The following is a 14,239-nucleotide window of genomic DNA, read 5'->3' as shown; positions in this document are numbered from 1 at the left end:
GACGACAGCTGGATGCAGCACCATTCACCAGCACTCTCTGGGCCCAACCATCCCGCCAGTTCCTGACCCAGCAAAGAGTGCTCCTGTCCAAGCCATGGCCTGCCAGCTTTTCCAGGAGTGTGCTGTGGGAGACAGTGTCAAAGGCCTTGCTGAAGTCCAAATAGACAACGTCCACAGCCTTTCCCGCATCTACCAGGTGGGTCACCTGGTCATAGAAAGAGATCAGGTTGGTCAGGCAGGACCTACCCTTCCTAAACCCATGCTGGCTGGGTCTGATGCCCTGGCCATCCTGTAAGTGCTGTGTGATAGCACTCAGTATATACTGTTCCATTACCTTACCTGGTACTGAGGTCAGGCTAACTGGCCTGTAATTACCAGGATCCACCTTCCTACCCATTTTGTAAAGATACCCGAGGTCTTTCAGTATTCTTATAAGAAGGAATATACAATGAGATGCTGCTGTCTTCTACTCCAGCCCAGATACATTTGATTCCCCATAATGCTGCTGTTAACTGTGACACTTAGCCTCTCCTTTCTCTGTTTTCCTCAGCAAATGGAGGCCGTATTCAGCTTCAGTCCTCATGGAAGGTGGACTGAAATTTGAGATCAAGAGATGAAAAGCCTGTTAGGAAAGCTGGAATCTTTTTGTTCCTCCTCCTGTGTGCTATAGAACGTTAGGAAAAGGAAGTACTTTTCCCAGGCAATGGAAAAAACAGTGAAGTATGTGTAAAGGCGTAAGGGAAACCTGAAGGTGTGTTGTCTCACTGGGGCAGGTGACTGCTATGTTTCCACATTACTAAACTCAACACACTGGCTCCAAGTTCACCCATGGATGAAACTTATGAGACCTTTCTGGGCAACGAAACCCCACTAAGAGGTGGGGGAGAAATACTGCTCACAAATTGCGTAAGTGTGATCACAAGAGGATGTCCTGTACAAATACAGAAAATTCATCACCACTTCCAAGTTTTTTACATTCAACAGTCAACAACACATCTACTTCACACAGACAGCAAAAGACATAAAACAGTTTGGAAAGTCTGAGCAATGAACTCAGTAGGAAATCTGAAACAATTTCCTAGAATTAAATCTAATTGTGAAAATCACCTCCGGAGAACTTATTTTGGAAGACTCCAACAGTATGACTTGTGAAGTTCCCCGGAATTATTTTTTTCTTAAACCTACATTAATTTGCGCTTACGAGACTTGTCTGGCCATTGGAGGCTCAGGGGTACCCATCTTAAATAACACCAAACAGACAGCAGAAACATTCTGTTCACAAGTTTACACTGTTTTATTCGATTGTAGGTGCTGTCATGAACCTTTATATGTAATCCAGAGCCCTAACAAGCATGAATTAAAAGCATTACCAGTAGAGACATAAAATACCAACCTCTCTTTCCCAGCTGTGCTCATATGATCAAAATATTCTGTTCTAATAAAAAAGTCAGTGGTGTGTAAATCTTCTTACAAGGCACTGAAGGTGAAAAATACGTACTTTAGTTGGGCTCAAGCAGCTAAACAACAGCTATGTTATAGCGGCATTATAATCTCCCCAAAGCATTGTGGGATAACATGAAATCATTCTTCTGCAAGAGAAGGATAAATAACACTTTCATTAAAATATCTTCTCCTGTATTGGGCAGGTCAAACAAGTTAATAGTGTTAATGATCCAGACTCAGGAAAAGGAGGCAGTTTAAGAACACCCCAAAGAACAGGTGTCTCACTCATAGTCTTCTATTTCTCTTTTTGCATAAGTTTCTTTTTTTGATTTTTAAGACAAGAGTCCAGCAGCTTAGGTCCCCCTGTGTTTCAACGCCACATTATCTTATGCAAAGTCAAAGTCAGTAGTGGAAGGAAGAGAGGATGGGAAAGCTGGTGAGCGCTGCTGGTGTCTGTGCGAGTGCGACTGGACCGTCCGTGGCCGCGGGGCTGGGGCTCAACTGTGATGTAGCCATTAATGATGCGGATCCGGGGAGGAGGGTCGGTAGCACTGCAAGGCAAGAGAAGAGTATCAGTCCTGACCCAGCCCACAACTGCCCAACAGACACAGAGCAGGAGGTGGGCAGCCTCTGTGACCCACTGTCAGTTTTCTAGGTCCATTCAAATGGTCTCTTGTACAAGTTACACACTGACCAAAAGTCTCTGTGTCCTAAATGGCAGAGTGCTGTCTTCTCCCTTCCTCACAGGTGTGGCCAGCTCCTATGCCAGCCCACAAGGATGAGGGTGCTACACAGCCAAACTGTGAAGCAGACTCGAGGGAGAACAGTAAAGAGACTGAGGAGTACCAAAATACCTGCTCCGTCTCAAGTCTACCCAGCCTGCCCATTGCTCCCACAGTCAGTCAGGTGGGTAAGATGACCATATTCCTAGCCCCCGTCAGCTAAGTAGAAAATACAGAAGAATAAAACAAGTGTTGTTGCAAAGGAGTGTCACTGCAGTGGCACTTGCTGAGCACAGCTGGGGTGAGGGACCTGTTTTCTGAGTACATCTTTCTCAGCCATGCTTCATGCATCTTAGTGTGGACCCACCTTGTTTCTATACTGTATGATCTCTTCCACAGGTCAGCAATTACAAAGAGCTTACATGACGTACTTTAAGCAGAGGAAGAATGGCTTCCCGAATTGCAGCCTAGATTGCCACATTCCAGAGTATCTCCCAGCGGTAGGGAGTACTCTGACATGGTGATGAACAAGAACTGAACTAGCGCATACATGCGCTGAGCTCCCATTATGGCAATACATGATGGGGGACAGAAATTTGTATGCTCCAGGCTGCTAACGCCAACTGACCTGAACTGGGGGAGATCATGCACCACAGCAGGCCAAGAGTCAGAAGGGTCAGGTACAACACAGGTGGTTGTTTTTTTTGGCAATGGACTGAAAGCAATGCTTGACACCACAGCTGTAAGACTGACATACTCCCTAGGACTGCATGGCGCTGTGTAAAACTGAACACAAATTTGGACAAAACTAAAAGCAAGTCCACTTGGCAAATACAAAAACCTTTGTATTCTTCATTACCCAATCCCCAGCTGCTGTGTACCATTCTTGTCTTATTTCAGCCCACTAAGCAAAAATGCTTTGGGAAATTGAAGGCAATTAGTATCCTTTTTAAAAACACTTTACTTTTCCTTACCCAAAGGGCTCCCCAGAAGATCTGAACAATAGCCTGAGAGAAGACAGCTGGCAGCACATCAAGGAAATATAGCTGCCAGCTGATGCATATAGGGGCACGAACCAAGGCCATTCTGATAAGCTCACTGCCACACTATTAAATCACTGAGCTGCACCTTTCACATTTTCAGGCTCACAGAAGGAATCATAGAATTATATAGGTTGGAAAAGACCTTTAAGGTCATGGAGCCCATCTGTAAACCTGAAAGCTGTGAATGGCCCATCTCTAAGAAACCTGACAGCTTTATCTGTGTCTGTGCACCCTGAGGAATGCGTAGAGCAAGGGCTGAGACTCCCAGTCAGACATGCCCTGCACAAGCGAGCTTGCACCCAGCGGCGCTGGATTTCCTTGGGAAGAGACGCGCCGCGAGGTGGGGCTGTCAGCCCAGCCCAGCAGCGACATGGGCAGGCGTGCAGTGGTAGAGGACGGGCAGACAGTCTGGGCTTTACAGAAGCCCAGCGCATGGGTGGAGCTTGTGCCCGAGGGACAGCTGCCTTCCGTCGGCAGGAAGGGCGCAGCAATCTCCCAGGTATCATTTGTCTTTCCCAGCACTGACATGCAACATCTCCATCTCCAGATGCTTAAGCTCTTCTCTGCTACTAAGGAGTCACCCCTACGAAGCATTTGTCACCTAGCACCAGTGTAAGCTTCTAGCACAAAGGATGACTTAAACAGTAGGGGAAGAAAAGAAACATAAAAAGAAGAGAAGGAAAGCAGCATTTACTGCTCCCATATTTACGCAGTAGTTTCCTAGGCTGCCATGATTTGCTTTACTTTTGCCTCACTACTGCCTGGCAGTACTTGAAATCTAGTATGCAGCCCTAGTGTGCCTTCAGTTTACTGACAGTAGCACATCCTCCCATCTTTCCCCTTCTTCTGAAGGCTTGATACTGCAAGTGCATGGGTATCTTAGAGTCACTGCTCACTGACTTCGAGCTTTGTGGGAACAACTGATGTGAAACACTGAACATAGCACTGTGGAGGCAGCGTGGGAGATTAAGACAGACATTCCTTAGCATTTCAACTAAAGAGACTATCAACTGAAACTCCAAAAATCTGTTCACAATTAGCTAGTATCAACTACATTAATAGAAAGGAAATGGTACACTAAGAGATAAAATCAAGTGTGATCAATATAGGATTTATTATATTGGTTAATCTTGGATTGCGTATAAGTCTGTCAGTGGACAGGTTACACAATCATTTGTCTCCCTCTGTCTCCCAAATAGTTATACTAAGGTTGAAGGAAGGGGCAGAGAAGGGAGTCTGGTCTAAAAAATCTGACAGTGGCTGAATGCCTCAAACAGAACAACAGCTGCTGCACTCACCTGCAGCCAGCTTGAGCCACGTATCACTCACAGCAGTGGTACAATTAGGATCCAGGGACTTGAGAGGAAAGGCATAGGAGAACCCTGCTATACTCAGTAACTTAGGGAGCAGGAAGAAGTATTCTTCAGAAGGGAAAAAACCCAAACAATGTACCAACTTCATTTTAAGAGCTGTCAGACTTTTCTCCATCACCCCCAACCTGTCTGGTTGTTTATGGTATCACAAAAATTTAATGCCTTCAACCTGAGTACGGCAGAGACACAGTCAGACACACAAAGTACAAAAAAAAGTAGATTTGGGCACGTGTATTATCTGACAGGAGGGAAACATTAAGGTATACATTCAGCCACAGGCCCAAGTATAGGTAGTGAGAGAGAAATTGGCTTTTTTTGTGGTGGGGTTTTTTTTTTGTGTGTGTGTGTTTTTGCAGGCTGCTGTAGCTCTTGTAGGTAAGCAAGCTTTTCTGGATGAAAAGTAAGGGGTATATGTGAACCTCTGCCCCACAACACACTGATTTTTTTATATAAGCTCTGTCATCCATTAGGCTATCATGCTTTTTCAGACTGAAGAATACAGAGACTGAAAATACTGCACAAAATATTGCCCAAGTGCAAAGAGAACATATGCCAGGGATGGTAGTTTCCTCATATGCAGCAGCTCTTGCATAATGGTCCAAGGCTTTGATCTGTACCATATACCACTGGACCCATCCTTCCATGACAGAGAGCACTGCCGTATGTTCACAATCCCTCAAGCCCAAATGCAGACTGATCTAGACAAGGCTGCCACTTGTTTTATACCTAATTTTCCACAAATCTAACTATGCAAAGAAAAAAAAAAAAAAAAGAAAGCTTTTCTGCCACTAAAAGCACAAGCAGCCTTGTGCAAATGTTTTAGAAAGAATCACAGTAGTGGAGAAGGTCAGATCCTGTCCACAGGATATATCTACCCCTGCAGAAGCTTGAGGGTCTGGATTAAACAGTCTAAGTTAAAGTCCAGTTTGCATGATAAGCCATCCTCCCCCTCCTCCGCCATTAGTTACCTCTCTTCAAGGCGAACCCAGAGGTCGTTGAATTGTCGCAGTCTTTGCTTCTTCTGCTGCTTTTTCTTCTTCTTTTTGTACTTCCTGTCTACTTTCATGAGCACATCAATGCTGTCAGGGAAGAGCAGGTGAGGCAGGAACTCTTCCTCCTCCTCCTCCTTCTGGGGGTGCAGTGGGAGCTCATGGGATACAACATAGGGACTGTGTGATGATGAAAAGGCTAACAAGGTTTTAGGAGGTCTTCGGCTGGAAGAAAGAGGGAACACAGACAACATTGAAAGGGCTTTGAGGCAAAATCCTGATTCAGACACTATCAAGGCACATACATTTAAAATAGGTGTTTATCCCTGACATATTGGCTGGACACTCATTTCTCTGCCTTGTATTCCTGCTCCCTCTTCCTTAAGTCAATATTGGTTTTGTGATCAAAATAGTGCTCTTTAACAAAAAAAAGTCTTTGGAAAAGAGGCAGTCTGTATCAGAGGAAAGAATGCAGTCTGGATAAGGGTGGAATAACTCTTGGTAATAAGCTTGCATATCTAGGAAGAGACAAAAACGGAATCACTTCTAAGTCAGAGTCAAACAACACTCCTCTAGTCTGAACACAGACCAGATTATTCCTTTCAGCACTTCCTGCCCAGAGTAAAGTAACTTGGGGGACAAGGGGAAGCAGCATCCAAAACAACTAAAGCACACCAGCTGATAAAGCCAGCTCTGGACCAGCAGCTCTGACTGGTGGAGAAGGTAAGAAACAAGCTAGCCCACAGACTGTGGTCATGGCTACAGAAACACATTTTGAAAATTACCGTCTTTGAAGGGAAAGGCCTAATATACCATTAGCAGTAACCTGGTTGCACACTGGACCCAGAGTAGACCGTGGTTCTCAACGACTTCTATATCTCACTGTTCAACCACAAATGTTCCAGCCAAGCTGCCCAAGTTAGGAAAGGCAAATGGGAGTATGAAGACCCTAAGTACAAAGCAGGAGAAAATCAGGTTCAAGACCATCTAAGGAGCCTGAATGTGCACAAGTGCATGGGGCCTGATGGGATCCATCTGTGGGTTCTAAGGGAGCTGGCAATAACTTGCTAAGCCACTATCAATCATTTTTGAAAACTTGTGGCGCTCAGGTAAAGTTCCCAACATCTGGAAAAAGGAAAATATAACCCCCATTTTTAAAATGGAGAAAGTAAAAATCTCACCTCTGTGTCAGGCAAGATCACAGAGCAGATTCTTCTGAAAACTATGCTAAAACAAAGAAACATGGAAAACAAAGAGGTGCTTGGTAACAGCCAACATGGCTTTCCAAGGGCAAACAACGCCTGTTAAATCTGATGATCTTCGCTGATGGGGCTGCAGCATCGATGGATGTGGCAGAGCAACTGCCACCATCTGCCTGGACTTAAAGTGTTTCACACTGTCCCACACAATATCCTTGTATCCAAATTGGATAGACATGGATTTGGTGAATGGATTGCTTGGTGGATAAAGAACTGGCTGGATGGCCGCACACAAAGAATTGTGGTCAACAGCTCCTTGTCCACATGAAAACCAGAGATGAGTGGCCTCCCTCAGGGGTCAGTACTGGGACCATCACTGTTTAACATCTGTGTCAGTGGCATGGACAGTGGGATTGAGGGCACCCTCAGTAAGTTTGCCACCAACACCAAGCTGCGTGGGGCAGTCGACACACTGGAGGGAAGGGATGTCATCCACAGGGACCTGGACAGGCTGGAGAGGTGGGGCTGTGCAAACCCCATGAAGTTCAGCAAGGCCAAGTGCAAGGTCCTGCACCTGGGTTGTGGCAACACCTGACACAGCTACAGGCTGGGTGGACAAGTGATTGACAGCAGCCCTGAGGAGAAGGACTTGGGGGTGGTGGTGGATGAAAAACCCAGCAAGACCCAGCCAGGTGCACTCACAGCCCAGAAAGGCAATGGGATCCTGGGCTGCATCCAAAGCAGCGTGGGCAGCAGGGCATGGGAGGGGATTCTGCCCCTCTGCTCTGCTCTGGTGAGGCCGCCCCTGGAACACTGCATCCAGCTCTGGGGTCCCAGCATAAGGACACGGAACTGTTGGAGCAAGTCCAGAGGAGGGCACAGTAGTAGGAGGACTGGAGCACCTCCCCTGTGAAGACAGACTGAGGAAGCTGGATCTGTTCGTCCTGCAGAAAACGGTGTGGAGACCCCCTAGCAGTCTCACAGTATCTGAAGGGTCCTACAGGGAAGCTGAAGAGGGACTCTTTGTCAGGAACTGTAGTGACAGGAGTAACAGATACAAACTGAAGAAGGGGTGAATTTAGGCTAGGTGTTGGGAAGAAATTCTTTACTGTGAGGGTGGTGAAATACTAGAGGAGGTTGCCCAGGGAGGCTGTGGCTGCCCCAACCCTGGCACTTTCCAAAGCCAGGTTGCATAAGGCCTTCAGCAAGTTGGCCTAGTGGGAGGCGTCAATATTAATTATTATTAGACTGGTCTAGGGGAATTAGGACTAGATGATCTTTAAAGTCCTTTCCAATCCCTTAACATTCTATGATTATATGATTAAGGAATCCTTTGGGCCATGTAGTCTGCATCAACTGAAAGCAGACTAGTTTTGGCACCACCAAGTTCACTCCCTTCTCATTTTCTCTTTGATGAGGCCAGATGGTACAACGCAATGAATGCACAGCCTTTACAAAACATCGCGTCAGGGGACATGTCTGACACATAAGAGACCAGAGCTCAACACACCACTGTGGCACTGGTTTCTAAAGCTGATGTGCAAAAGGGTGTAATGCTGCCCTGCCACTCAGATAAAGCACACCAAGGAACATGAAATGGTGATCTTCGTGGGTTTTATGCACAAATATGGAGGTCCACATTGAAGGGGAGGAAACTGAGGAATTGCATCTCTCTCATAAGCAGAGCTGAGCTTTGCACACGTTTATAGCAAGTAATGAGGGAGTGGGAGTCAAGCCTTAGCCTTCCAGCTGCCCAGATCCTGTATTAGGCTGGCAGCATTACTGGGAATTTCAAAGGAGCTCCAGCAAGTGAGATACATCACTGAGACTATGTGCATGTACAAACTGCCTCATAAGGCAAATCTTGGAAACTCAAAGTTGAGCTCCCAGAAAAAGCTCTAAGGGCTATGACTACTCAGTTTCCTGTGAAGGTGATAAATTGAAGAAAACAATAATCAGGTCCACCTTGATCACTGAAGCTCTGTTTCTTTATTCTTAGAGCAAGCAACATCTCATCTATATTCTAAGGCAGGCAGTCTGCAGGGTCCTATTCACTCATGGCTTTTCCAGCCCACACTTCTCATTGTTTGGAACAATTTCCCCTCTTTACTTGTCTATGAGCATCTTGGACAAACCCACAAACTCAATCCACTCTGTGTATACACAGGACCTATCAGGAACATCTGTCTGATCTTTATGGCTACTTCATAAAGAGAAGAGATGCAACAGTCTTGTGTAACAAAGCGGAAGTGGAGACTGGCTTGGGCTGAAATTCAGAAAGATAACAGAAAACCACAGACCACCAAGCAGAAACCTGCCATTAATCAATGAAACTTTCCCAGAACTGTGTTCCTTTTTCAGCTTCCAACGGCATGAAAAGAAGGAGGTCTGGAAGGAAACATTTTTCAGCATGGGTACAGTTTTTAAGTTAGCCCATTACTGTATGCACGCTTACTGGATAGCAAACAGAGAGTAGTTCCTGCAGAAGGGGAAATGAAGTTGTGGACTGGAACGTGGGGAAAGTATATGGAAAACAAAGATAATTTGTCTTATTTACTGCAAGGAAAATCAGACTGATCACATGTTGAAGTTTATTTGAGAGAGACTGCTGCAGAATGGACCTTGGGCTATCAATCTCTTTCAAAATCATTGTGGTGTCACACTCTGTCACACTTTATCACCTCTGAACTGTCATGACCCTTCAGCTCTCCCTCCTCAGCTACTTCACATCGCCCACTCTTCAACTCCACCTTACAGAGTGATCCCCCATTAGCTCTCTCCAGTGACCTGATTTAATCTGTTTGAAGGTCTTCTGCCTATGATTCCCTTTTCCACCATTTCTCTTCACTGTTTCTGTTCCTTAACTAAGTCATGGCGTGGGCAGCACCCCTCCTCTGTAGATTAGAGTGCCATGCTGCCTGCAGTGTTCCCTACTGAACCCATGGCCATACCATGCTGGAGGCTCAGCATTGCTACGAATAGAGGATGACCTGCATCCTGCATGGCTAGACATCTGCTCTTGACAGGTGTGGCCTCAGACACATCCATATACAAAACCTGCTTTGCAATACTTCCTGCAAGCAATTCTTCCAGAGACCGACTGATCAACCACTGGAAAAGGGACACAGATTCAAAAGTTCGTACTTCTTCCCCCCCCAGGCCAATTCCCTCTCCCGGCACAGCAGCTAAGGAAGAGTCAGCAAGCACCTTAATTTTGGCTGTGATTGTGTTGAGTATTTTACAATATATAACTGCATTCTAAAATCAGGAACAACAGTTAAAGACCAAAGTAAGTCAGAAGGAGCTTGATTGAACTTGTGGTATTATTTATAAACTGTCCTTTGCAATACTGCTTGGAGCACCTCTTTTGCCTTCCCTACTTTGGAGACACCAGGGAGAAGGAACCTTTCTGTCTCCAATCAGGGGCATTCATCCTATTTGCTCTGCAGATGGACAGTACACCTCAGGCAGCCCTGCCTGCTACAGGAAAATGAGCAATATGATTCTGCATCCTTCTTGGTTCCTACACACACAGATATATACAATATATCTCACACAGGACTTTTTGTTTAGCCAGAGCACAGGAAGCAGCAGACTGTGCTGCCAAAATGTCATGTTGCAAGGCAAGGAGACGACTTCAGACTTCCTCCTTCTTGTGTTGTAGGACCTCTTAGCTAATATCCCTACTGTGTCTGATACCAGAGCAGTCATTTAAATTCTCTGTCTCAGTTCAGCCACTTGGCATTTTTATCCTGTCTCAATTATGAACAGTCAAATAGTCCACAGGCATTGACTGGACTGTGTGCAGCACTATACTGGACAATAGCTGGATACAGTTCCATGTTTATGTGATCAACACTGCGTTTACTGTCACAGACTGCTCTGCTACTTGCTCTTAGAACAAGCCCAGGACAGCAATCAAGTGAAAGCTTCCTTCCAAGCTCTAGGACTCTGACACTCTTGCCGTAAGTCTTTCCCTCACCTTAAATACTCTTTTCCCTTGAACCCATATTTTTCTTGAAGCCTATGTCTTATTTTTATATCTGTTTCCAAGTCATCCAGAAATGTTAACAGTGAAGTGCCATCTTCTTGCTCAGGTTTAATATCAAGACGCCAAGAAAGATGTTCTGTCCAATAGTCCTAGTAAGAGGTTGAAGATGCAACTGAAGCTAAACAGAGGGCTTTAAGATGCAACTGATGCCTAACTGAGGGCTTTCAAAGTCACAAGGGGCTGCACAACTAACTCCCATAATATGGTTAGGGAACTGGGTGCCCAGCTACTCCAAGTAACCTTGATACCAACCTTCCTGATAAGTGGAAATCTATCCCTCCTTTCTTCACTTGTCTGCCCTTACAGCTACATCTTTACAGAGCAGTATCAGATCTTGTTTATTCTCAAGTAGCTTTTAAGCTATCTTTCTTTAAGCTTTAAGAAGCTGCTGCAGCTGTTTTTAGGAACACCTAAGCTAAGAATGAAAAAACAACATGAAAATATCATTGAAGGCTGGTTTGGGTTTGTTGTCTTTTTTTTTTTTTTTAATCATCCCTGCAAACACTGATACACTGGATTTTAATGATGTATGTCCCTGTCTAGAACCACTGTAAAAACATGAATTTTTGCAATGCCAGAATTTCAATCTCACAGTCTCAGACAACAGCAAAGGTGGTATAAAGAGAAAGATGAAGCAACCAGAGTATGAGAAAAACAGCTGTTACTAATTTGCACCACACCTGTAGAGCCCTTGGCACAGAACAAGACTCTACACTGTGCCCTCTGCACAAATCCTGTCAAAAGGTGATAATCCTGCCTAAGAGTCCCATATGAGAAACAGAGGGGAGGAGCAACAGAGATGTAAACAGGGACAGTATGCCTGGCACAGAAGATAAAAGGGAAATGGTACCATAACTGGGATCAATTTCCAGTTTTCTCCATTGTGGTCTTTTAGCAGTGAAGAGTGAGTACATCTAACAGCTACATGTTTGATAAGAGTCTGGAGAAGGGGAAGGCAAAGATTGCAGACCCTAAGCTGGTCGCAAGAATTCCAGGAAGAGGTGAGTCAAAGCACAGGTAATTCTCGGTAGAGTGGAGGAGGAGATTATCTGGCATTCTGTAGTTACTGAAACCGTGGAGGTGGATAAAAGCATCCAGTGGGAGATGAACAGAGGCAGGAAGGGTATATCCCAAAGGACAGCTGCAGGATGAACCAGAACAACAAGTACCTTAGCTTAAAAATGCAGAAGAAAGCAGGGGACATGAGAACAATCAGTCATGGAGATAACTTGCAAAGATTCTGGGCAATCAGATTCCAGGCTGGGAGAGAGTAAACAGAAAGAATAAAAAATAGCAGTATAAAAGAAGGAGATTATTAAAAGGCAGGGCAGTCAAACACATAAAAGAGAGGAAAGAGAAACCTGGAAGCCTGTGTGGTACAAGACAGCATCCAGATCTGATGAACCAAGCATGCATACTCTGTGGCTGTTCATTTAAGAGTTAAAAACTTACAAGGGTGGACATTTTATTAACAACAACCAAAAAAAACCCCACCAAACCCCAAAACCACAAAAAAACCACCACAAAAGCAACAACCCCAAACCCCAAAACCACAAAAAACCCACCACAAAACCAACAACAACAACCCAACCAACCAAACATCCCCACCCCCAACAACAAAACCCAGAAAACAAACAAAACCAAAAAAAAACCCAAGCCAAAACCAAGTAAAATCCCCTTTCCAAACTAGCTCATGGAAGATAAAAGTAAACTTTTCTCCTTCATGCTGGGAAGGAGAGAAAGAGCCTAGCTCACTCTTAGTTATAGTTCCAGCTGCCATTACTACTTCATAATTGTTTACAAACCCACTCTCCCAATGGCTGCTTAGCTAGGTAAAAGCATGCATTACTTGTTGATGGCATGTCCAGCTGGAGTGTGTTCTACCTCGTACCCTTCTCTCCTCAAAACATCAATCACTGTGTTGTTGCCCATGAAGTGACCTGCAGTTAAAAGAAAAATGACATCAGAACTCACCAACCACAGGGAAAGAGGGAGAAGGACAACAAAGTCCTTCCTCATCACAGGAGGTGTGCCACACTGAAGGCAGGCAGAGCTTTATCACTCCCCACCAGGATGCACCAGAAACACAGGATCTCTAATGAGTGATTGCTGAACTTTCCCAAGGTCACTTCAATTACTACATTCTGCCTTTCTAAAATGCAGATGTGATTGCAATTACGCTGGTTCCACAGGTTGTTGCATAATGGGCTGTCCAGGGAGGTGATGGAGTCACCATCCCTGAAAGTGTTTAAGTGCTAAGGAAAGACTGAATGTGTCACATAGTGCCGTGGTCTAGTTGGCATGGTGGTGACTGGTCAAAGGTTGGACTTTATAATCTCAGAGGTCTTTTTCAACCTAACTGACTTTGTGATTATCAGGCCATTGTGGATCACTTGAGAGAATAAGAGATTAAGTTTGGACACCCCTGTTCAAGAGCAGCAGTGAGTGTACAACTGATGGTGATGCAAAGAAGGTCAGAATCCAGCCACATTTTAACATTCTCCAGCATTATAAAGACACAGAGCTGTTGCTCAACATCACTAGCAATTTTTAAATGATTAAGAATCATCCAACTGCAAAGAACAGACAATAACTCTGAAAGCCAATGACTTCGATCAACCTCTTTCATTTCTTCATTATATGCCACCAGGGCCAGATACTTGACCTCATTTGTGTTGATAAAAGGACTTAGTTTTAGAAGGACTTAGATAGTTCTGCCCTAATTCTGTGATTTACATCTCCCCTACATTCTCAGACAGATGTGGTGGCTGGTAAGATTGTATTTTGGCACGATAGTGAATAAATGACTACTCAAAGGTTGCAGGAGCAATGCTCTGCTCACAGAATGTCTTCCACCATCATTCTAACATGTCATGAGACCAGGCTGCTAAGAAGCAGAAGAAAGAGAGAACAAAGAGAGAACAAAGGTCTTGCACAGATTCAGCTTTCATAAAACATTTCTTCCTTTAACAGCCTACATTAATTAAAATTGGCCTTGGGCAAATTACTCATTAGAGTGATCCCTTACTTCTGTAGCTGTACACAGTGCTAAAATTGATAAGTAACTCCAGAAAAAACTGTTTTCTGATAATATTGTTCATAAATATATGGCAATAGAACCAGGAGAATGATTCTAGTAGCCAGGGAAAGCAAGAAGTTAGAAACAGAATCTAACAGTGCTGAGAACATCAGGAGACTAAATATAATGGATTCATGACTTTTCATTCCAAAAGGGGTTGAATGAATTGGAGCACAAAAATTCCAGTTTCTCACGCCACAACAGCAAAGTGCTCATGATGTACCAGCTTAAGGCATGACAGTTGGATGGTATCATTTGAGCACAAGATGAACTTTCCCTCAGAGCCTAAGAGCACAAACAAATCTAGCTCAAATGAAACCTTTTAACCAAACACTGCAAC

The 14,239-nt window shown here is 44.6% G+C and overlaps 1 protein-coding gene across 3 annotated transcripts in view; it reads right to left on the bottom strand.

Moving 5' to 3' along the window:
• Positions 1-1,270: 1,270 nt before the first annotated feature.
• The window catches only part of LOC121662390 (metalloprotease TIKI1-like), an 80,610-nt gene continuing 67,641 nt past the window's right edge, over positions 1,271-14,239 (bottom strand). For all 3 annotated transcript variants that reach the window (XM_042023494.1, XM_042023496.1, XM_042023495.1), the window contains 3 exons: positions 12,670-12,760; positions 5,550-5,795; positions 1,271-1,994 (listed from right to left, as the gene is read on the bottom strand). In XM_042023494.1, the coding sequence (XP_041879428.1) occupies positions 1,814-1,994; positions 5,550-5,795; positions 12,670-12,760 (518 nt within the window). In that variant the 3' untranslated portion in view covers positions 1,271-1,813. The remainder of the gene's footprint in view (positions 1,995-5,549; positions 5,796-12,669; positions 12,761-14,239) is intronic.

The sequence above is a fragment of the Corvus kubaryi genome, unplaced genomic scaffold (assembly GCF_017639235.1).
Source record: "Corvus kubaryi isolate FWS band 111438036 unplaced genomic scaffold, C.kubaryi_AGA036_p1.0 37249, whole genome shotgun sequence".
Taxonomy (NCBI): domain Eukaryota; kingdom Metazoa; phylum Chordata; class Aves; order Passeriformes; family Corvidae; genus Corvus; species Corvus kubaryi.
Note: the sequence above shows the minus strand (reverse complement) of the source record. Positions and strands in the feature narration are given on the sequence as shown.